General features: G+C 54.2%; 1 protein-coding gene across 1 annotated transcript in view; it reads right to left on the minus strand.

Annotated features, from left to right (window-relative positions):
* Positions 1-1,672: 1,672 nt before the first annotated feature.
* Positions 1,673-21,375, minus strand: part of RIN3 (Ras and Rab interactor 3) — a 117,693-nt gene continuing 97,990 nt past the window's right edge. The window contains exons 8-10 of the mRNA XM_046008758.1: positions 12,269-12,400; positions 5,479-5,642; positions 1,673-2,832 (exon numbers count right to left, since the gene is read on the minus strand). Coding sequence (XP_045864714.1) covers positions 2,512-2,832; positions 5,479-5,642; positions 12,269-12,400 — 617 coding nt within the window. The 3' untranslated portion in view covers positions 1,673-2,511. The remainder of the gene's footprint in view (positions 2,833-5,478; positions 5,643-12,268; positions 12,401-21,375) is intronic.

Genomic DNA, 21,375 nt, shown 5'->3' on the forward strand with positions numbered 1-21,375 from the left:
AACCTAGCAACACCCTCCTCTCCCCGCCCTCCCCAGGCTCAGGGAGTGTGATACCTCATTTCCTTGTTTTGTGGCCCTGGGTCAGGCCCGTACTCATCCTGTCCCACCTCCCCAGGGGCAGAAACATCCAGACAAGGTGGGGTGGTGGAAGCAGGTAGCCCCACCCCTCCTGCCTTCTGGCCTCCGCTGGCTGCATCCCTGCGTTGGCCTGAGGATGGTAGGCCGGACACACCCACACACTCTCACGCTCGCACGCGCACACACACACCGGCTGATCTCAGTGGCCCCTCAGTTCAGCCCCCTGGCTGTTTCTGCCTGCTTCTGGGAGCTGGACATGGGACCCCAGGGCTGGCCCAGGGCCCAATCCATCATCTAGATCCCAAACCTGCCCTAATCTGGGGCTCCACTGGGACAAAGCTCCCCTCTGACTTCCCCCATCCATCTCTGGCCTCGTGGGAGGCAGTAGGCACTTCCCTTATAGCTGGGGGTACCAGACTGCAGAGGAAGCTCAGCGCAGGGCTGTGGGGAGCCCTGGAAGCCCAGGAAGGGGACAGTGTGGCATCGCTGGGAAGTGGGGATGGGGGAGGGAAGGGCAACCTGGGGTCACAGCTGGCTACCCTCAGTTTCTGGGTATTTGCCCACCTACCCCAAGCCCCAGCCTCAGAAGTCCTTCCAGCTGGCTGCACCCTGAAGCCAGCTCTCCCACTCACACAGGGCTGGCCCAGAGCCAGAGTCCAACAACTGTTTGTTGACTGGCTGAGGGAGCTGGTCGATGCCCAGGGGTTTCATTCACGCAAGTCCAGCCGCCCCGCCCTGGGTGCCCTGCTCCTCGCCATTCACCGGGGCTCCATCTGAACCGGTTTTGTTCTCTGCTATTTCCCAGGGCCTGTAAGAGTGCCCTTTTGAGTGACATTTAACAGGCACTCGACAAACACGTGTTGAATCAATGCTGAGAACACAGACACGAACAGTCCGAACCTGGAGGACAAGGCAGAAGCATCAACCAACAACTGCAATTTGATGAGAGGTCTCTTGTGAGATGAGCTCAGGGGGCTGTGGGAATGTGTCCAAGGACTGTCTGGCCAGCCTAGGAAGTCAGAGAAGGCTTCCTGGAGGAGATGGGCTCTGAAGGATGAATAGGAGTCCAACTGGGCAATGACTACAGGGAATGGTATTCCTGGGATAAGCAGCAGAAGCAGGAAGGTATGAGAGCATTCGTGAAAGGACACAGAGGTGGGGATGATGGGAACCAAGGGCGGTGCAGACAGGCCGAGGGGCAGACAGGGGCCAGGGCTGTGAGTAGAGGAGCTGAAAGTACACTGCAGATTCTGTCAAAAGACAGGGCCCTCAGCAGAAGAGGGGAGGAGGTCTTCTGAGCCCCACCTTGGAAGGGAGTTAGGCCTTCATGGGGGCTTCTGGCCAGATGAGCAGAGATCTAACCTCTTGAGGAAAAGAGAGGATATTTTTTTTTTAATTTTTTAAAGATTTTATTTATTTATTTATTTGACAGAGAGAGATCACAAGTAGGCAGAGAGAGTGAGAGGGAAGCAGGCTTCCTGCTGAGCAGAGAGCCCGATGTGGGACTCGATCCCAGGACCCTGAGATCATGACCTGAGCTGAAGGCAGCGGCTTAAACCACTGAGCCACCCAGGCGCCCCGAGAGGATATTTTTTAAAGGGCTTTTATTAAATTCTCCCCACACAGCGTCCCTTGCCCCACCACCGCAGCCCCGGGGGATGTGTCCACCGAGGGAGGGCCCCATCCGTGTTCCCCGGTGGCTGAAGTTGGGCTTGTCCCTGCAGGTGCCGAGCTGGCCTCGCTGGGTGGTCCTCGAGCAGGAGGGGCTCAGAAACTTCGGAAGGAGGGAGGGTGGGCAACTGTGGGCACCGGCAGCTGAGGGCAGTCTCCAGTGTCCGGACGGGAGGCTTGTCTCAACACACACCCTGAGAGATGCTCCTGAGATGCTGGGAGGGTCCGAAACAGCCCAGCTCCATCCCAGGGGCACGGTGGGCAGCTGCAGCCAGGCTGCCCCTCTGAAGGACAGTCCTGGGGAAAGTGTGCCCTCCCAGGGAAACACGGAGGAGTGGGGGGCACGGGGGAGCAACAGAAGGGACAGGGTCAGGCGCCGGCTCTGTTTGCTGCGGCTGGCAGGAGAGTCCCTCCCCTCTCTCAGCCTCATTTCCCTTTCTGTCTAAGGAAGAACTTGGCCTGTCCCTGGTCTGTCTCTTCTTCATGAAACACACTAGGCCTTCATGCTTCATATACTCTTCTCGATTCTTCAGCCGTGTTGGTCTAGGCACACTCAGTATGCTGCAAGCAAGCGTGACACCTGGGCATCCCATCCATCCCATCCCCCTGGGGAGTGTGTTCAGATGGAGGGGGGCCCCCCCGCAGGCGAGCGCTGGCGGGGTGGGGTGGGGGACAAGCCTGAGCCCCGTCCGCCCACTTCCCCGCCAGCCAGTCTTTACACGCTGCCCCCCCCCCCCCCCAGGGGCCGGGGGACTCCAAGCCTCACAGGAAGTTGGGCTCCCGCACCACGAGGCAGGGCGGGCCGCCGCCGCCGCCGCCGCCGTCGAGGGGCCGGTACACGAAGTGGAAGTCGCGCTTGGGCTCGCTCCGCAGCAGGTAGCCCTTGATGCGGTGCGGCAGCGCCTCGTCCGCCAGCTGGAAGCAGCGCCCGTCCACCAGCACGAAGAGCCGGTGGTCCTGCGGCTGCAGCACCTCGAACTTCTCGGCGCACTGCGCGCACAGCGCCTCGGCCAGTGTGTCGGCCCGCGATGCCAGTGTCCGCGACTGTCGATCGGGCTCCAGGTACGACACGGAGATGAAGTCCTGCGGGGCAGGACGGAGGGGGCTGGCGTCACCCGCAGGGCCCAGGGGCGTCCCGTCTCACCCGCACCCCGACCCTGGGGAGCTGGCACGGGGCGCTGGAGCAGAGTGATCTTGGACAAGTCCATTGCCCTCTCTGGGCCCCGGCTCTTCTCTACGCACAGAGGAGCACTGCAGGAGCGGTCGTGGGGGTGGCAGTCGGGGGCCCTGTGGCTGACCCGGCGGTGTGACCCCCCATCCTTCTCTCTGAGCCTCACCTCTAGATGTGCGGACCTGGCCGGGTGAGTCTGCACGGGTGCGTCTCAGCAATGAGGAGCGAGAGCGCCCCCTCGTGGCCAACCGGCGGCCTCGCCGTCATTATTCATCTGTCACCCACTTGCTCAACAATTCCTCCCCACGTTCCCCCACTCCCCACCCCCGCACCCCGGCCCCAGGCCCAGGGCTGAGGCACCGAGGCTGCGTAAGTAAAATCAAATGTGCAGACCCCAGGCCCAGCAGCCCACGGTGCTAAGGCTGGCGGAACCAGTTCGGCCCTCGGGGCTGGAGAAGCTTGGGGATGGCAGTGGGGGCTCCACGGAGGAGGGGCGAGAAGCTTAGAGAAAGGGGCAGGGGCGCTGGGCCTGAAGGAGGGTTTAGGGTAGATGGAGAGGGGAACTGCAGGAGCTAGGCGGGCAGGGGTGAGGCGATGCCTGCGGGGTTGGGTCTGGGAACACACACGCAAACCTGAACAGCATCTCCACCTTGTCCACCAGCCCCAGAGGGAGGGCCATATGGCGGAAGGTGGGGCCATCGAGTTCTTGCCTGGCTTTAATCTGCTCCCCCTGTGTGACCCTGACCTCCCTGGGCCTCCACTTCCTCAACTGTAAACTGGGGCAATGCCAGTCCTTACACCTTGGCTGCGAGGAAGCGGACAGAGTAACGCAGTGCCTTTGGAGTCCTTGTAGCACCTTGAAGGCAGGCAGGAGGCCGTGTGCGCGGGGCTGCCCCCTTGTGGAAGGCTGGGTAACAGCACAGCTGTCTGGGGCCATGCTGAGGATGATGATGGCCACAATCACCACTTCAGTGATTATAATTATAGCTACAGAGTGGTGTCCTCCCCAGACCCCAGAGATCGCACCAAGGGGGTTCCTCATCTCCCATCCCAGGCCTCGCTCATAAGTTTGACCACCCCAGTGACGCACTGATGTTCTGCCTGGCTTAGCACTGGGAACGTACAAAGTAAAAGCAAGTAGTAAGGAGTCCCCATGGTCAGGCTTGGATCAAGAGTACTCGTGTTGTCACAGTGGAGAGATGTGCGTCCCAGAAGGGGATAGGGGAGTGGTGGTGGGCTGGAGCCCGCTCCTAACCAGATTGAGAAAGCCAATTGAGTCTATTTCTTCCTCATCTCAAGTTCAGTGATGCCACGCTGGTAGCTTGAAATTGGCCGGGGTGGGAGTATTTCCACCATGCAAAATGACAGGGGATCAGAGCTGCTTTTTTTCTCCCCAGATACCCAGTTACTAATCAAGTAACTAATCCAGTAACTAATTAAGACACCACTGATTAGAGGAGGGGAGACCTCATCTTGGTAGCCTAGAACATGTATTGGGGAGGCAGAGCTCATCTGGTCCCCAGTCCACCTATGCTGATGGTAAAACTGAGTTCCAGAGAGAGGCAGAGATGGCTCAGGGTCACACAGCAAGTTAGTCCAGAGGTGGGTGCAGAACTTCAGCTGTTTGCCTCCCAGACCTGGGTTCTGCCTGTTATAAAGAGGCCATCCTGAAAGCCATGGGTGGGGTTCAGGTCCAGTGTGTTCTGGGTACCAAGGAGTGAGACTGCAGAGCTATTTACAGCTATGGCTTGCTGCCTGCCTTGATGTCTTAACTCTGTCCATTCTGCACACAGCCAATCCCGTTCTGTCCCAGGCCCTGGGTGTGACACGTGAGCCATGGGCACTCCCTTCCAGAGGAACAGCTTCAAACTTAGACAGTCAAGATACAGTGCGATACGTGCTATCTGCGGGGGGAAGCACAGAGGAGAGCATCTAACCTGGGCCGCAGGAGGGGAGGACAGGTGGGGAGGTGTTTCCAAGCCAGTGGAGGAAGGGAAACTGACAAGTGTTGGCAGAGGCTGAGCACCAGGGACTTGAGCTCAGCTCATTCAGGGAACGGGGGATTGGGTGACTCAATACCGGGTAGGGGGTGTGGGGGAAGATGACAGTGTAGGAGGCAGGAGTCCTAGCCATGAATGGCTTGAATACTGAGTGTGTCTAGGGAGAGCTGGGGAGAACGGTGGCTGGATTGGAGGGACAGACTAAGGGCAGGGGACCCTGGCAGCTGCTGCATTTGTCCGGGGATGAGAGAGGAAAGGCTGTAGGTCCGCTCATGGGCTCCCTACTGGGGAACTGGCAAGACTAGGTCCACATCTCTGGGCATAGCGGGCACTAAGGAGTGTGGATAAAATTCTCGTTCCCTCTCCATCCCCCCTTCAGGTCTGGTCTGCTCAACTCAAACACCGATGGTGCTGTGATACTCTTCTAAAACTCTGCTCCCGCATCGAGACGGTGTCAGGCTCGCCAAGCTGGAGGGCCATGGGACTGGTGTCTGCCTCACTGCCAGCGGGCCCCTGCCCCCCTGCCAGCCCACATGTCCCTCGTGTCCCATGCCTCACCTGCACGGAGGAGCGCGAGGCTCGGGCCTTGTTGAGCGTGCGCCGGCGCTCCCAGCGGTGGATGGAGTCTTGCACCTCCAAGCTCAGCTGCCGGGTCACCGTGATCTTGTCGTAGTTCTTGATGTGCTCCAGGGCCCCGTACGTGGTGGTCAGGTAGTAGGACCCTGCGGAGACACGGCAGGGAAGCTGAGCTGGGACCTCCAGGTCCGCCTCTCCAGGCTCCACCCACCACCGCTGGCTGCCTCCAAGCTCCACCCACCACCGCTGCCTGGGGCACACCTGAGCCTAGGTCACCTGCACAGCGGCGTGCACAAGCTTTCTGAGGTCCAGCACCGCCCCCCCCCCCCCGCAAAGATGGTCTTTGGCTCCCCTTCAGAATGGGACTTATTTTTCAAATGAGTTTTGAAATGTTTTAAAAATTTTTTAAAAAGATTTTATTTATTTATTTGACAGGCAGAGATCACAAGTAGGCAGAGAAGCAGGCAGAGAGAGAGGAGGAAGCAGGCTCCCTGCTGAGCAGAGTCCCAAGCGGGGCTCTATCACAGGACCCTGGGATCATGACCTGAGCCAAATGCAGAGGCTTTAACCCACTGAGCCACCCAGGCGCCCCTGGAATGTTTTAAAGTTTAAAGGACAAATGACAAACTGATAATCGTGGATGTCTTTTGGGTCGGGGAAGGGGGTGGCTGGGAGACTTCTCACCATAAAGTGATATGCGTATGTGTATGTCTGGGTGTGTGTGTCTAGACAGACACACACATATATGTCCTCGTCTAAAAAATACTTTTCAAGAGATGTAGAAATATTTTAGTTATGGTTAGACTTTTACACACGATTTTTAAAGATTTAAGGGAAGTAAAAAATTCAAATTCATTTCTCTGCTCCTTTTCACTTCTTAAGTTAATTCACAAGTGTTTCCAAAGGTAATTTAAGTGTTGAGATACTTCAGTCAGCAAAATTTACATGAGTTTTTAAGATAAAAGGCAATTATTTGCATAGATGCTTAGAAGTTCACTCTTTTGAGCTTGCTAGGGATTTGAGTTAAAAGGTTTGCAAAGCACTGACCACGCTGAGCCCTGTCACTTTAGAGAGATGGAGGGTGGCTTGGTCAAGGTCATATGGCTCTTCCATGGGCCTCCTTCCCACTTCCCAGGGCTCCTTCTCAAGCCCTTTAGGGGCTGGGACAAGAATTTCTCCTCTTGGTTTTTTATTTATTTGTTTATTTGCAAGGGGGGGGGCAGAGTGGGAAGGAGAGGGACAAGCAGACTCCGCATTGAGCATAGAGCTCGACGAGGAGTTTGATCCTACAACCCTGAGACTGTGACCTGCACTGAAATCCAGAGTTGGACGCTTAACCGACTGAGCCCCCCAGGCACCCCCAGGACACAGATTTCTGACATGAGGCTGATTCTCGTAGTGACTAAAGCAAATCCCATCTTCTCTTTTTTTCTGAATAACTGAACTCAACTTTTGGGAGGGAAGGAACAATTAACTAAAAATGCTCACTTCCCAGACTCTCTTGCAGCTCGGAGTAGAGGGCAGGGGACCCCATTCTGGTAACTTAGACATAAGTGGAAATCCTTGGTGGTGGGAGGACCTTCGAGGAAAGTCTTTTGAAAGGGTTGCTATGGTCTTGGGTTTTGCCTGTCCTCCTTCCTCCTGCCTGGAACATAGAGGTGAGCCCGGGGCACAGTGCTGTCTGCAGATCAGAGGTGACAGGCACAAAGACAAAGGCTCACATCCTACAGAACAATGGAAAGAGGTGTGTCCCGGATTTCCTGATGACAGGACTAAAAGCTGCCATCATCATCAGTTGCTTCTCCTATGATTTCTTTCTTTTTTTAAAAAATTATTTATTTATTAGAGACAGAGTGAAAGCAAGAAAGATCACATAGGGAGAGGGAGAAGCAGACTTCCTGCTGAGTTGGGAGCCTGATGTGGGACTCCATCCCAGGACCCTGAGATCATGACCTGAGCTGAAGGCAGACGCCTAACTGCCTGAGCCACCCAGGTGCCCCCCCCCCCGACTTTTAAACCGTTATTAGTTACATCGTGAGTTATCCGCAGCCCCAAGCATTCCTGTTACATTGGATGACTACAAATTCCACACCAATATGGGAAAAAAGTTCACAGCCTGGCTGGGGAAGGTGTGATGCTCATGTCAAAGCTAACCTAGAACCTGGGTTGGTATTCCTTATCGGAGAAGAGCCAGCCACAAAACCACTCATGTGTCTCCCTTTCCAGTCTAGCTTAAAGCCAACTATGCCCAAACCCTTCCCTGGGGCCGCCAGACCTGGCTGTCCCCAGCGTCCCTCTCTAGCTGGTGTGCCTCCCAGGTCCTGGGATCTCTGGGGAGTTACTGTCCTCTTTATGCCTGTTTCCTCATTTACTTTTCCCAGGATGCTGTGAAAAGTTAAGTGAGATGAATACTGTCAAGTGCACGACTTTAAGGTGTCAATAACGCAGGCGGTTAGGGGACCTAAGGCAGAAAGATGCCGGGGGCGGGGCGCGGCGGGGTGGGAATCTCACCCTCTTGCAGCCAGCTTCCCTTTGACTTGGGGCAATGCCATGCAGTACCCACCAGGACCACTAGGTGGCAGGCGACCCCCCCCAACCATGAGATTGGGAGCTGGTTGTTCCCTTTGGGGAGAGTGTTGTCCTTTGATGGAGAAAACTCAGGACCCCTATTAAGATATTTGTACAGCATGGCCAGCCGTCAGTCAGAGTGCGGAGGGGACATGGGCAAAGATGTCCAGGAGGGAGCTTCTAGGAGAGGTCTGGATTTTGAGCAGGTTCCCACCAGGTGCCCAGAGCTGCCTGGGTCTCCCATTTGACCTTGAGTGCCCAGAGCAGTGGGAGCTGCAGAGGGAGGCTAGACGGGAGCCTGGGTCCCATCCGCCCAGCATTCAGACCCCCTCTACTTGTTATAGGAAGTCCCTGATCTCCCATGCCTGATAAGCCTGCTGCAAAGAAACTGGGACCCAATCACTGGTCTTTTACCAAATTAGCAGCACCCGGAAGAAGCTGAAAGAACATGGGTCTCAGAGAGCACAGAATCAGACTGGCAAGCCTTCACTGAAAGGAGCATGCTGGAGCGCCCAGAGTTTGAAAACACCAAATCTACCCCGGCACGTGCACTTTGCCTCGCCAGAGAAGTGACATGTCCAAGGTCTTCAGCCAATCAGAGGCAAAACCTGGACGGAAATCCAGCCTGCAAAACTCTTTTTATCACACCTGTGTTCTCCTCTTACAGGGGAGCAAGGATGGGCCCTTGCCCCAGGCATCTCAGAGCTCCTCGGAGCACCAAGGGCAGGGGCTCTGCCTCCCCTTCCCCTCTAGGCAGCCTCTTCTTACTGGAGACTTAGGGGCTTAAGGGATGGAGCACCTGTGTGCCACCAGCCAGCTAGGACAGAAGGCAAAGCTGGGGACACTCAGGAACACTGCCCTCCCGCCCTGGCCGGGCTCTGTCCCTCTGCCCCTAGGTCCAGATACTTCTAGATGGAGGCCTGCCAGCTGTAAGACTTGACGGGGTGAAGACCCTGCCCCAGCTGGAGACCCCCACACTGTCTCACTACCGGGCGGCCAACACCTGTAAGCCAGGGCCTGTACTGGGTGCTGTGACTTCCCACTTTGGCTCTCAAGGCAGGAACAAAGAGAGGTGCAGGGAGGCCTCCTGGTTTGTGCAGCATTACATACAGTGTGTCCTGGGGCCCTCAGCTGCCACGGGCAGGGTCTGTCACCGCTGGGGGGCGGTACAGGGCTGCTGGGAGGAGCCACAGGCAGTGCCTTGGGTTAAAGCCTCTGCCTTCGCTCAGGGCATGACCCCAGGGTCCTGGGATTGAGCCCCCCATGGGGCTCTCTGCTCAGCGGGGAGCCTGCTTCCTCCTCTCTCTCTCTGCCTGCTTCTCTGCCTACTTGTGATCTCTGTGTGTCAAATAAATAAATAAAATCTTAAAAAAAAAAAAAAAAAGACATGGCCCGCCTGCATCTTTACTCCCAGCAAACACCTCCTGGAGTCCTTAGAAATCTTCCCGTGGGGCCAGAGACTGACTCCTTCAGTTTGAAAGAGGCTGTAGTGTATTCAGGCAGACTTGGGTCAGAAACCGTGAGCTAAGACTTTTCCATGTTTACTTGAACTTGGCTTGTCTCAAAAATGCTCAACATAGCCCAGCTAGACCAGCACTCCTGGCTTAAGGACCTTGACTTTCTCACCCAAACCCTGTGTGGGCTTCAGGAACAGAAGATCCCGAAAGGCCTTGGCAGGATGGTGGGGGGGAGTCCAAGTCCATAAGGAAAGGGTCGTTGGGCCAAGGATGTCCCTGCCCTGTCCCTGCTCAGCACTGTAGCTGGCCTATAGCCCCATCTGGCCACAAGGACTCAGGCTGTGTATGGAGTAGGAGTCACTGTGGCCAGGGCGTGGCTGACCACCGCTGGAGAACGAGCCAGCTCAGAGCATGGCAGAGCCCCGTAGGCTCACTCCATCCCTCAAAGGACTTTTGGGGACACTGTCTCTGAGAACCTATGAGAACAATCTATGGGGCTTGGGGCCAGTCCTTTAATAGGATTTGTTAGTGATTTCTTCCCAGGGAGACCAGCAGCAGTGCTCATTGTGGAAAATTTGAAAATCGGGAAGTAAAGAGAAGGCACTCTGTGCTCTCTGCTCTGGGCCTTCCGTGGTCGTCTGGGCCATATCCTGCCCCACTGCGCTATCCCACTAGCCTACTTCATTTCTTCTCCATATCCATCAGATGTGTCAGATGAGAAATGTTTTCTTTGGTTTATTTGTTTAATTTAAATATTTGAAGTCTGACATCCTCCCTCCACCAACTGGAATAAAATTTCACAAGAAAGGAGACCTGTTGTCACCTGGTGTAAATTAGAAGCTCAATCAATATCTGTTGAATGAATGAGTATATGGCCTTTTCCCAGGTAACTGCTGAGTCTAAGTGCTTTTCTTATTGATTTATAAGAGCATTTTACATATTAAGGCTATTAATTTTTGGTGCACTAGTTTGTAGAACACTTTCCCCTAGTTTACTGTAAGTATCTTTCTATTATGGTAATTTTTGACATGTAGAAGTTTTACCCTTTGGAGGTTCTATGTAATTAGGTAGCCAGAAGATAGCAGCTAATATTCCTGCTGAGAGCTCTGGACAGACTGCTATACTACTCAAGGGCTAATCCTTAAGAACTGGGGTACTCCGGGTTTGGGCTAGGAAGCCAATTCTGCTCACAGCCCCCTGAGCCTCCTTACCTCCCGTTCCCTTCTATTTGTTCCCCTTAGTGAGAGACAGATCAGTGTTGTCTAGAGGGCTCTGCCTGCACCTTCAGCCTTGTAGTGCTTTCCTGTGCATGCTCAGGGCCAGATAAATCAAGGAGGAAGTCTCAGGAAGGCCTGAGGTAGAGGCTCCAAAGTGTGGGGTTCAGAATGGAGCATTCATTCATTCTCATGAGACTATGAGCCTTGACTGCCCTGCCTTGCACCGTAGTCCAAGAGCCTGGCACACGGTAGGAACTCACCGAGTAGGTGCTGAATGGATAGAGGAATGGGTGGGTGGACGGATATATGGGTGAGTAGCTATGTGGGTGCATGGATGGATGGGTGGAGCGATGGAGAGATGGATGGGTGGTGGGTGATGGGCGGGTAGGGATGGATGGATGGATACCCTGGGCAGCAGATCATCCCTGCTGAAAGAAGCCTGGTTTCCACTGAATTCCTACATTCTCTGGAAGACAAGTTATTCCAGCTGCAGACAATTTTTAACTAAGAGGAGAAATACATTGTTCCAAAGGTCCCAGAGCCCTTGTCCAAGTTCTATGTGACAGCAAGTTTCAAGGCTTTCCACGCTCCCCTGAGTTTCCAAGAACTCACAGAACCACACTCTTCACACTATCAGCCCCGAGACAGATACACGCTAAAACTGCAAACAAGATGCAAAGAAGACCGGCTTATCTTAAGAACCACAAGGCCCAAAGGGGACACTCAGGCCCTGAGAGTTTCACTCTGCCCTTTGGGGCGGACATCTCACAGGACATCTCGGGGCTTCCTCAGAGCTGAGGTCTGGGTGGGCCGTACCTCAGGGATTCCTGGTGGAGGAGTGGCCAAGGCTAAGTGGGTGGGGGGAAGTGGTGGGAAGGGCGAAAGGGGAAGGGAAACTGAGCGTGGGGTGGGGCAAACCACTCTGCCATCAGCCGACTGGGGAGTGCAGGGCTCCTTGTTCATAGCGTTAAGCTTCTCTCACGGACAGGGGGGCCTGGCCAGGGCTGAATGAGCAAGGGGCCGACAGCTCCCAGGGCCACCCCCGTCTAAGAACTGATCATTATTTCCAGCTCAGACTCCTTTCCATGCGTCTACCCACTGCTTCAGGCTTGCCTTTTGTGCTGTTCCCTCTGTGAAGAATGCCCTTCCCACTCTGTCTGGCTCCTATCCACCCTTCAATGCTCAGCTCAGGTATCACCTTCTCCTGGAAGCCTTCCCTGACTGCACAGCCTGGGCAACGGGCTCCCAAATGCTCTGGCCTTCCCATCATTCCAACATTTGTTAAACAGTGGTGATGGGATCTCTTGACTGGCCCAGCTCCCCTACTTGTCTGTGACCCCCCCAGAACAGCACCTACATGGGCCCCGTGTCTTGTCTCCAGGGCTCTGTGGAATCTGGCATCCGGGAAGGGCTTATTGGGCTGTGTAGGGCACCCTCGGCTTGGCTGAGGCTGGTGGTATGCGTCAGGCTCAGTGGCCAGCTCAGTGGCCAGGCGGGTGGCCCAGAGCCCGGCCGGGGCTGGCGACTCACCCTCCCCCAGCTGCAGGGCGGGGTCCATGAGCTCCATCATGTACTCCACGTTGAGGAGCATCTCCGTGAGGTTGCTGCGGGCCAGCACGTACATGAGCACGGGCAAGAAGTCGTCTGCCCCGTAGGGCTTCCCTGGGAGGAGAAACGATGCAGAAGGTGGTGAGCATGAGGGTCTCGGTGTGAGCTGTTCCCTGGCCAGAGGAAGAGCAGTGGTTTACTGGGACAGTGATGGTCACCCCTGGAAGAGGAACCTTACTGCTTTCTCAGGACTCAGGACAGGGGCGACCTGGGATCAGCCCTCTCAGGGAGGTCCGAGACACAGTCCAGGTTTAGGAAGAAGGAACCGAGAGAGACACCCTCCCCTGGAGTGGGCAGGAACCAGCCCCTCCCTCTTGCCCAGCTCTTTCCCCTCAACGCCCTTTGCTGCTTTATTTTTTTCATTTTTAAAGATTTTATTTTTAAGTAATCTCAACACCCATCGTGGGGCTCGAACTCACCACCCTGAGATCAAGCATTGCACGCTCCAGCAACAGAGCCAGCCAGGCGTCCCTGCCTCTCCTTGCTGCTTATTCAACAGTCAAGTTCATATCACACTTATTCACGGAGCCACCCAGAAACAGCTGTCTCTCTAGTAATGATGTATTCTGGGAGGTTTCCTTGTCCCCTTTCACCACACATCTCCCCTTCCAACTGCTAAACAGAAAGCCCTCCCTCCACCCGTACTATGTGGTTGGAAATTCTACCACTCAACCTTCACTCCACTGGGTTCGGCAGGGCCCTTTCCAGAGGGGGGTTCTTTTTTTTTTTTTTTTAAAGATTTTATTTATTTATTTGACAGAGATCACAAGTAGGCAGAGAGACAGGCAGAGAGAGAGAGGAGGAGGAAGCAGGCTCTCCGCAGAGCAGAGAGCCCGATGCGGGGCTCAATCCCAGAACCCTGGGATCATGACCTGAGCTGAAGGCAGAGGCTTTAACCCACTGAGCCACCCAGGCGCCCCTCCAGAGGGGGTTCTTTTAAAATGTAAATACCTCTGAAAGGAATAACCCAACACAGTGCACCTGGGCGGCTCAGTCAGTTAAGCATCTGCCTTCTGCTCAGGTCATGATCCTGGGGTCCTGAGATGGAGCCCTGTGTCGGGCTCGGTGGGGAGCCTGCTTCTCCATTTCCCCGCCCCCTGCTCGTGCTCTCTCTCTCTTTTTCTCTCAAATAAATGAATAAAATCTTAAAAAAAAAAAAAAAAGGAAAAGGAATAACCCATCACTTCTGCCGTTTTGTGGAAAATGGTCACATGGCTTAGAGCATCTGATGGTAACAGATGCCTTGGAGAGGAGAGGAGGGCGAGACGGTGGGCCTGAGGGATGCCTTCCCAGTGTGGTTCTGGGCTGGCTCTGGAGACTGACTGTTTGGCAATGCAAAGTCAAAGGCTGGCCATGGAGGGGAAGAATTCCTACAAGGACAGAATCCGCTGGGTCCCTCAGTTGGCATCTTGGCATACCTCTGAGTGCACTGGGGAGAAGGAAAGCTTGGCTGAGCAGCTTTGCACAGCGGGGAATGGCCACACAGAGCCCCCAGACTCAGCTGGAGGTGACAGGAGAACTCTAGAAAGATCCATCCCATGGCTGCTGCCCTTTGTGTCTTGGGTGAGATTAATAATCGGTTCAAACATATGCCACGCAATTACAGTTCTTTCAAAGATGTATTGCTACTTGACACGTTTTACAAAGGAGTTGGGTGACTGTCGGCATAGGAGCAAACAGTAAAATCTGAATAAAAATGTCAGGAGAACTCTAAATTACCAGAAGAACTGTAAGCCCCAGGAAAAACAGAGATGTGAATGAGCAAGGACCCATGCAAGTGAGCCTTTAGTGCCGCAAATTTGGCCTTGAGCTTCCCGGTGGCCAAAGCGAAGAGGAAAACACAATCAGTTACCTGCTTCTCATTGACCATGAGAAGAAAACACACCAGTTTCTCGGGGGCCCAAAGACATCTCTCTAAGGTTTAGGGCTAACATAAACATTTCCCATGTAGCTTCACGAGGGGGACACGATCGGCAAGTTCCTTTGGCCCACACAGGGTCTTAGGTTGACTTCGAGATTTTCATTGCATTGCCTCAAGATGTGGCTAGGGGTGAGCGCTTCTGGGAAAGGAGTTAGAATTTCATCACTTGACCTGTCTGCTCCCCTCCAGTCCCTGTGACTATTATGAGAAGGAGGCATTGTTTTGCAGAGGAAAAGGCCCTGAGGATGAGGAAGGGCCAAGAGAGGAGCGGAGTCGCACCACACTGCAGGTACCCGAGAGGGGAATCAACCCCGTTTTGTTGAGATCAGCAGTCTGGGCCATGTCCTAACACTTCCAGAACTTGAGCTACAAATCCCAGTGGAAAGTGTTTCCAGTGAGTGGTCAGAACAGCTCGGCCAAGGCCCACCTGATCATTCTTTCAAGTTCATTCATTCATTCACTCACACAAGCCCTCTTTACTAACCACCTTATTCTTTGGGTGCTACCTGGCCAGGTAATAAGATCTGATTTTTCTGGCTTCTAGTGGGGACCAGAAAGATATGAGTAAGAGAAACAGCGTGAAAGAGGTTTTGAAAGGAGCGGGAGAGCTCTGTGTTGAATTCAGCAGCCCCTCCGGTGGCGTTCTGTCCCGCTGCTGGAGTCCAAGCAGGCAGGCACCCTCTTAGGGCACTGGGGTACCCTCTTGTGGCGCTGGGTCACCCCTGAAGGGTGCGATCGAGCACTGCTCTGGTGGGATCCCCATGTCACACCTCTCCAGCACACACCAGACCAGCCCCTCCTCCCATGTCCTCCAAGACACACCCCCGGACAGCCCTGGGGTGTCCGATAATGTCTGTCCAAGGGGTGCCCCTTTGGCTCACAACTTGTCCTTGCTTGGTTTTCCGGAGAACACTGTGCCTTGTGGCCAGCTTCCTGGCCATACTCCGTTCCTACATCTGCAAAATGGGACCAGCAACACCAGTCCTGATGGCCTTCCAGGGTTTTCAAGAAAATAAGATGAGAAAATACAAGAGTGTCCCATACCTGCAAAGTGCTACAGAAAAGCGAGCTGTTACTGACATCTCTGTTCTGCTTTCTCAAGGGACCTCAGTTTTTCCATCCGTGAAATAAACAGGCTGGAGGGGTTGGTAACACATACAGTCAGACCCAGAGCATGAGCCTCAGCTGTGTGACCCCGGGCCAACCGCTATACCTCTCTGAACCTGATTTTTAGTCATGCATGATGTGACAACACGCAGATCACACAACACGCTATGGGATTTTGGTGAGAATTCTATATGAAGATATACCCAGAGGGCTCCCACATGCTCCCGTGGAAAATGCCTGCTAAAAAAATCATTCTTCCCCTTCCAGGGGAAGGTTCCTGTCCCCTCCCTGTACCAAATGAGTCTATTTTGGAGAAGGAAAGCTTTGCCCTAAATCTTTATAAGCCTGAGACACAACTTAAAGGTTCCTGGAGCAAGATTTTGTGCCGGGAATTGTTTTTCATATTGATAATTTAATTATTAGAATCCTGGCCCACAGGCGAGTCCTCTCTGGTCTGAGTTATGAGATGGGAACTGATGGGACACAGTCCTGTGCCTTTGGAAATTCACCTCTAACTCCCCCGCTGGCTGAGAGCTGATGGAATTTCACCAGGCTTCTAGAACACCAATTTCTGCTTGCTATCGTGTTAATAACTCACCGAGGAATATAATCAGGTGAGCTACTGTGCTTTCCAACAGCGGTTCACTACCAGCCCAAGTTTCCCTTCGGGGGTCACTGGGTCATGTCTGGAGTCACTGTTTGGGGGTCACATCAGAACAGGGGTGCTCCGGGCCCCAAGGCCAGGGATGCCACCAAGCAGCCTATGATACCCAGGAGAGCCCTGCATCCTAAAGACGTACTGGGCCCCAGACATCTACAGTGCCAAGGGCGAGAAGCTCTGCTTGAGGGGCTGGTGACCTTCAGCAAGAAGGAGGGTCCAGCTCTGGCCCTAGGTATGGGACTCAGAGGCCCTCCGGATGGTGGCTCTGTGCTCTGCAGGGATGCAAAATTGTTCCTTCTTCTTCTCCCTGTGCTCTTCCCGAGAATCCTGGCCGATGCTCAGGAAGGGCTTTGGGGCACATCTCCTTGGTTCACAGCACATTCTGTTCAGCCACCCCATTACTGGGTTCCCGTGATCCTGTAACTGTCCCTCCAACTACCCGTGAGCATCCCCTCTTTGTCCCTGCAGCACACAGCGTGGGGCACAGCAGAGGTGAGCGGGAAGCTGGGTTCCCAGCACTGTTCCCCGGCTCCGGCGGGCCTCTACAGAGACCTTCGAGTCCTTCCCACACCTGGCCCGAGCCAAGTGTTTCATCATGTCCTAGAAACCAGCCCTTGCTGGGAAGCTTCCCATTTCTGTCAAGGAGGCCCCTGCCCCCAATCCCAGGATGCAAGTCCTGGAAGTACCCCCTGACTCTGGGGCACTCTGTATTTCTCAAGAACCCATCAATGCTTCCCCACTGCTTAGAGAATCAAGTCTAGATCCCTTTGCCTGACATTCAAGGCCTTCCACGGTTAGACCCATAAACACCTGTCCAGCACGCCTGACTCTACTCTCTTCTAGCCACATCATCTAGTCGACGGCTTCAGAATGGGTCACCTGCATTCCAGGCCCTCGGGACTGGCCACAGTCACCTGGCTTCTCCTTGCCTTCTACAGGCCTCAACCTTCTATCTCCCACCCAGCACCAACATTTGTGGGACACTCTAAAAATGCAAAGCGTATTTTATAAACATTATACCAGTGATTCCTAAAACAACCCTGTGAAGTGGATTAGATTCAATTGTGCCCACTTTACCGATGAGGGGAAGTGAGCCGCGGGGAAGGTAAGCTACTTGCCTGAGGTCACACGGCTAGGATGCGGTGAACCAGGACTTGAATGCAACTTCTTCTTACGCAGGATCCCATGTTCCTGCTACTTCAGCATTCCTTCTTCACATTCCACCTCCTCCACGGAGCCCTCCTGGGCTGCCCCAGCTACTGGTGCTTATTCTACGCTCTACTTTCCAACTTCCAACTCAGAACGACATTCTGCCTTCATCACCTTCCCACAAAACATTCCTCTGTGCAGAATCATGGGCCGCTCCCTGAACTCCAAAGGCACTTTCAATCCTTGTGCCTTTGCACACCCAGTTCCCTCTGCCCGGGACACCCTCCCGAGCTCTCCCTTACAAACTTCTCCTTGCCCTCTCCCACATCTTCACGCACAACTGGACACTTCCTGCTCTAGCTCCCAAACACCTTGACTAGTTCAGAGCCCTTTTCCTTGGACGGTGAGCTCCCCGAGGGCAGGGATGGGGGCTGGGTAAGCTGGGGCAAGCCTCTTAACCTGTTGGAGGCTCTGCCCTTCCCAGTCCCCAGCTCAGGGCTTGGGATGTTAGACACTGACAGCGGACTGAACCGAGCCACACGTGTGTTCCTGCTGGCATCCACTCTGTCATGCCCCTGGTTGGGGCCATGATCAAGGAGACTAGGAGCCGCTGTGGGTCTTAGGCAGTGGTGTGCTGGGAAATGCCCACCAACCGGCTCTCCGAAGGGAAAGAATAAGCTCTGATTGCAGGGTTTGCCAATTCCTACAGTTTAAATATTGCCACAGTGGCCCATTTCAAGCTACCAGTGTGAACACGGAGGCAGGGAGAGAGGCGCGCGATTAGCCCTGTCCCATGACCAGCTGACTGACTCAGCATACCCGTGGGCTTGGATTCACCAAGCCCCATCTCACCGTGAGCAAACTGAGGTCCAGAGAACTTTCCTCAAAGCCCCGCAGCTGGTGTCCCAGTAGTGGAGCTGTGACGGGAATCTGGGTCTCTCTGTGACGGGCTCACGGGCTCTCTAACCTGCTAGTGACTTGAAGACAAACAGAAGCTTCGAGCATCGCTGAAATGCACCGGATCCTCCCTGATATTCCGGGGGGAGTTAGGGCCTCATTCTCCTTCGCCAGGAGCCTGAGGCATGAGCTCAGCCCACGCACAGCAGGTGACAGGCAGCGCCCTTGGGATGCGGAAGCATAGTTCCAAATGACTGTCCTGGGCTTGGACATCTGCCTTGCACGGATCAGAGACCATGTCCATCAGCCTGTGCTCCAAAACCCCTTGGGGCCACAGCAGGCACTTCCTGCTTTTTTGTTTGCCCAAATAGCATCTGTTTTCCATGTGGAGGCACGGCCGGGAGCCAATCACACTTTCAAAAGCTGGCTGGGCGCTGTATGCCTGTTTCACTGGGGAGCAGGTTTTGGAAGAGAGTTCTGATTAAAAACAAATGAGCTGAACGTGCTCACCGGAGTCATGTAGACTGCGGGGAGCACTGCATTAGGGGGCCCCCAACCCCGCCAGCTGTGTGACCTGGGGCCGCTCACTCTGTGCCTCAGTATTCTCATCTGAAAACTGGGAATAATAATAACATTCACTCAGACTGTCACGCGGGATTGTGGGGAGCATCAGGTGAGTGGCTGGATTAAAAATTAGGTTTTGTCATCTGGGAGGAATTACCTAAAAAGAGGGGTCTGGAAAGCACTAGGTGGTAATGATTTTTTTTTTTTTTAAGAGGGCCACTTCGTCTCCGTCCCAACTACTCAACTTGGCGGCTATAACGAAATCAGCCACGGACACCGTGTGAGTGAGCAGATGCTGCTGTTTCAATGAGTTTATTTACAAAATCAACTTGGGAGCCAGAGTTGACCCGCAAGCTGTGTTTTGCAGACTCCTGATCAAGAGAGATGAAAGGTGTATCCTCTTACTGTAATTGTCCTTCCAAACCTGTTGACTGGCTCTTATTGAAAGCAGGGGCTGATGCAATAGTCCTGGGGCAGACAAGGCTCATGGCTGTGATATATCTTGGCTCTTTGTCCTCCTCTATGATTCTCCCTTAAAGCCACTTCCTTCCTCTACAAAGTTTTATCTGAAGACCCCCCACTTCCCACCATCCAGGTTAGTGCCCTCATGATGGGTCTTCCCCGGCCTGTCACTGCAGGATGGAAAAACAGAGACTACCCATTAACTCAGAGAGGCCTCCCCCGACCTTCCAACGCAGAACTGCGAGCTCCTCTGACACCCCCGGCCCCTTCAGCCTGCCTGCTAGTAGGTTTCAGCATCTGATTACATTGTTTAGACTTCTGTCTCCTGATTTATTACCTGCATGGCCTCACCAGAATGAAAGCTATGTGAGGGCAGGGGCCCCCTTGTGTGCACCACTCCTAGTGCAGTCCTTCCCCAGCGCTCGGCATGCAGTCAGTGTTTAATAAATCTACCTGCTAAGTGAATGCGTGGATGTCATCTGCCGCCCTGTGTGACGGACACTTGCTTGTGCTCCGTGTTCCCTCTTGAAATGTGACCATCTTAAAAACAGGGACTGGGGTGGGGGCACCTGGGTGGCTCAGTTGGTAAAGCATCTGCCTTCGGCTCAGGTCATGATCCCAGGATCCCGGGATGGAGTCCTACATCCGGCTCCTTGTTCAGCGGGGAGCCTGCTTCTCCCTTTGCCTGCTGCTCTCCCTGCTTGCACTCTCTCTCCCTCTCTCTCTCTCACAAATAAGTTAAAACAAAAAAACGAAAAAAAAAAAAAAACAGGGACTGGGTTAACACCCATATCGTCCAGAAAGGTTAGTTGGGACTGCTGACTGGATGCATTTATTTGCCAGAAACACAGGACGGGAGGAAATAGAGAGCATCCATAACAGGAGGTTTTCAGTGTATGTTTCCAGGGTGAGCCTTTCATGCGGGGTTATTTTATAGAGAACTTGGCTTCTCTGGTTGATTCCCAGTAGGGGTGGCCTGCAAATGGCCCCCAGCTAGGCCTGTGGCCTCCAGAGAGCTCTCTGAGACCAGACTGTGAACGACTGGTCTGGTCTGAGCTCCTGGCTGTGTGGTGGAAAGGCCTGGAGCCCAGGGAGCAGGACGATTGGTGGAGGCCCCACCCTTGCATGGTGCGGCTGACAAGAAGTGAGAAGCCAGCCGTCCACCGTCCACCCACGGAGGAGCCCCCCCCCAACCCCCGCCATCTACCCTGTTGGGTCACTCAGGCTGTCGCAGATGCTGTCTGAGCGTCAGTTCTGCTTTGAACAAGACTGCATCCCGGAGATCACTCCAGCTCCCTGGGTTCCTCTTCGGGGAGCTCAGCCCACAAGTCAGTCCAACCCCACAGGCCACGGGCTTGGAGCCCGCGAGCCAGAAGTCCCAGCCTGGCTGGGAAAGGCATGAGACCGCCTGTGACTTGGGTCTGACTTCCCTGAGGTCGTCTCCTGCCTCCCGCCACCCTGAAGAGGCGGGACAGTGCAGGGGCTCAGCTCAGGACCTGGATCCAAGTTCCAGCTCTCTACCATTCCCCAGCTCGGGTGTGACCCTGAATGTGCGGGCCGATCTCGCTGAGCCTCAGTTTCCTCGACTGTACCACGGGGACAACCATAGTGTCCACACCTCCCGAAGTGCCTGGGAGGAGTCAGTGACAAGGCGGTTGGAAAGAGATGAACATGGTGTCTGCGGGCTCCTGGCAGGTGAGAGCTGTCAGACACGGCTATGAGGCGAGACAAGAAGGTGACGTGTCCTCATCCTCAGAGCATGACATCTCAGAGGGCCCGAACCCCCTGGCAGGTGTGGAATGTAAAAGCAAGGTTATGGGCGGCACCTGCGTGGCTCAGTCAGTTAAGTGTCTGACACCTGATTACGGCTCATGATCTCAGGTCATGATCTCAGGGTGGTGAGATCAGGCTCCACATCAGGCTCTGTGCTCAGCGGGGAGTCTGCCTGAGAGTCTCCCTCCCTCTCCGTGCATGCTCTCTCTCAAATAAATAAATACAAATAAATAAATAATGAAATAATAAATTACAAATTATTATAAATAATATAAACAATATATAATATAAATAAAATAATAATATAAACAAAATAATAAAAAAATTTAAAAGCAAGGTTATGCTTTGCTTCCAGGCCTGGCCCTCGTGTTCTCTCTCTGTCACCTGGATCTCAGTGTCCAGAGGATTACCAAGTCCACCTCAGTCCCTGAATGCGGAGCAGAGCCTAGCCCCACCCCCACACCCTCCTGCGTTCGACTAGACTGACAGGAGTCA

Source organism: Meles meles, chromosome 6 (genome assembly GCF_922984935.1).
Source record: "Meles meles chromosome 6, mMelMel3.1 paternal haplotype, whole genome shotgun sequence".
Taxonomy (NCBI): Eukaryota; Metazoa; Chordata; class Mammalia; order Carnivora; family Mustelidae; genus Meles; species Meles meles.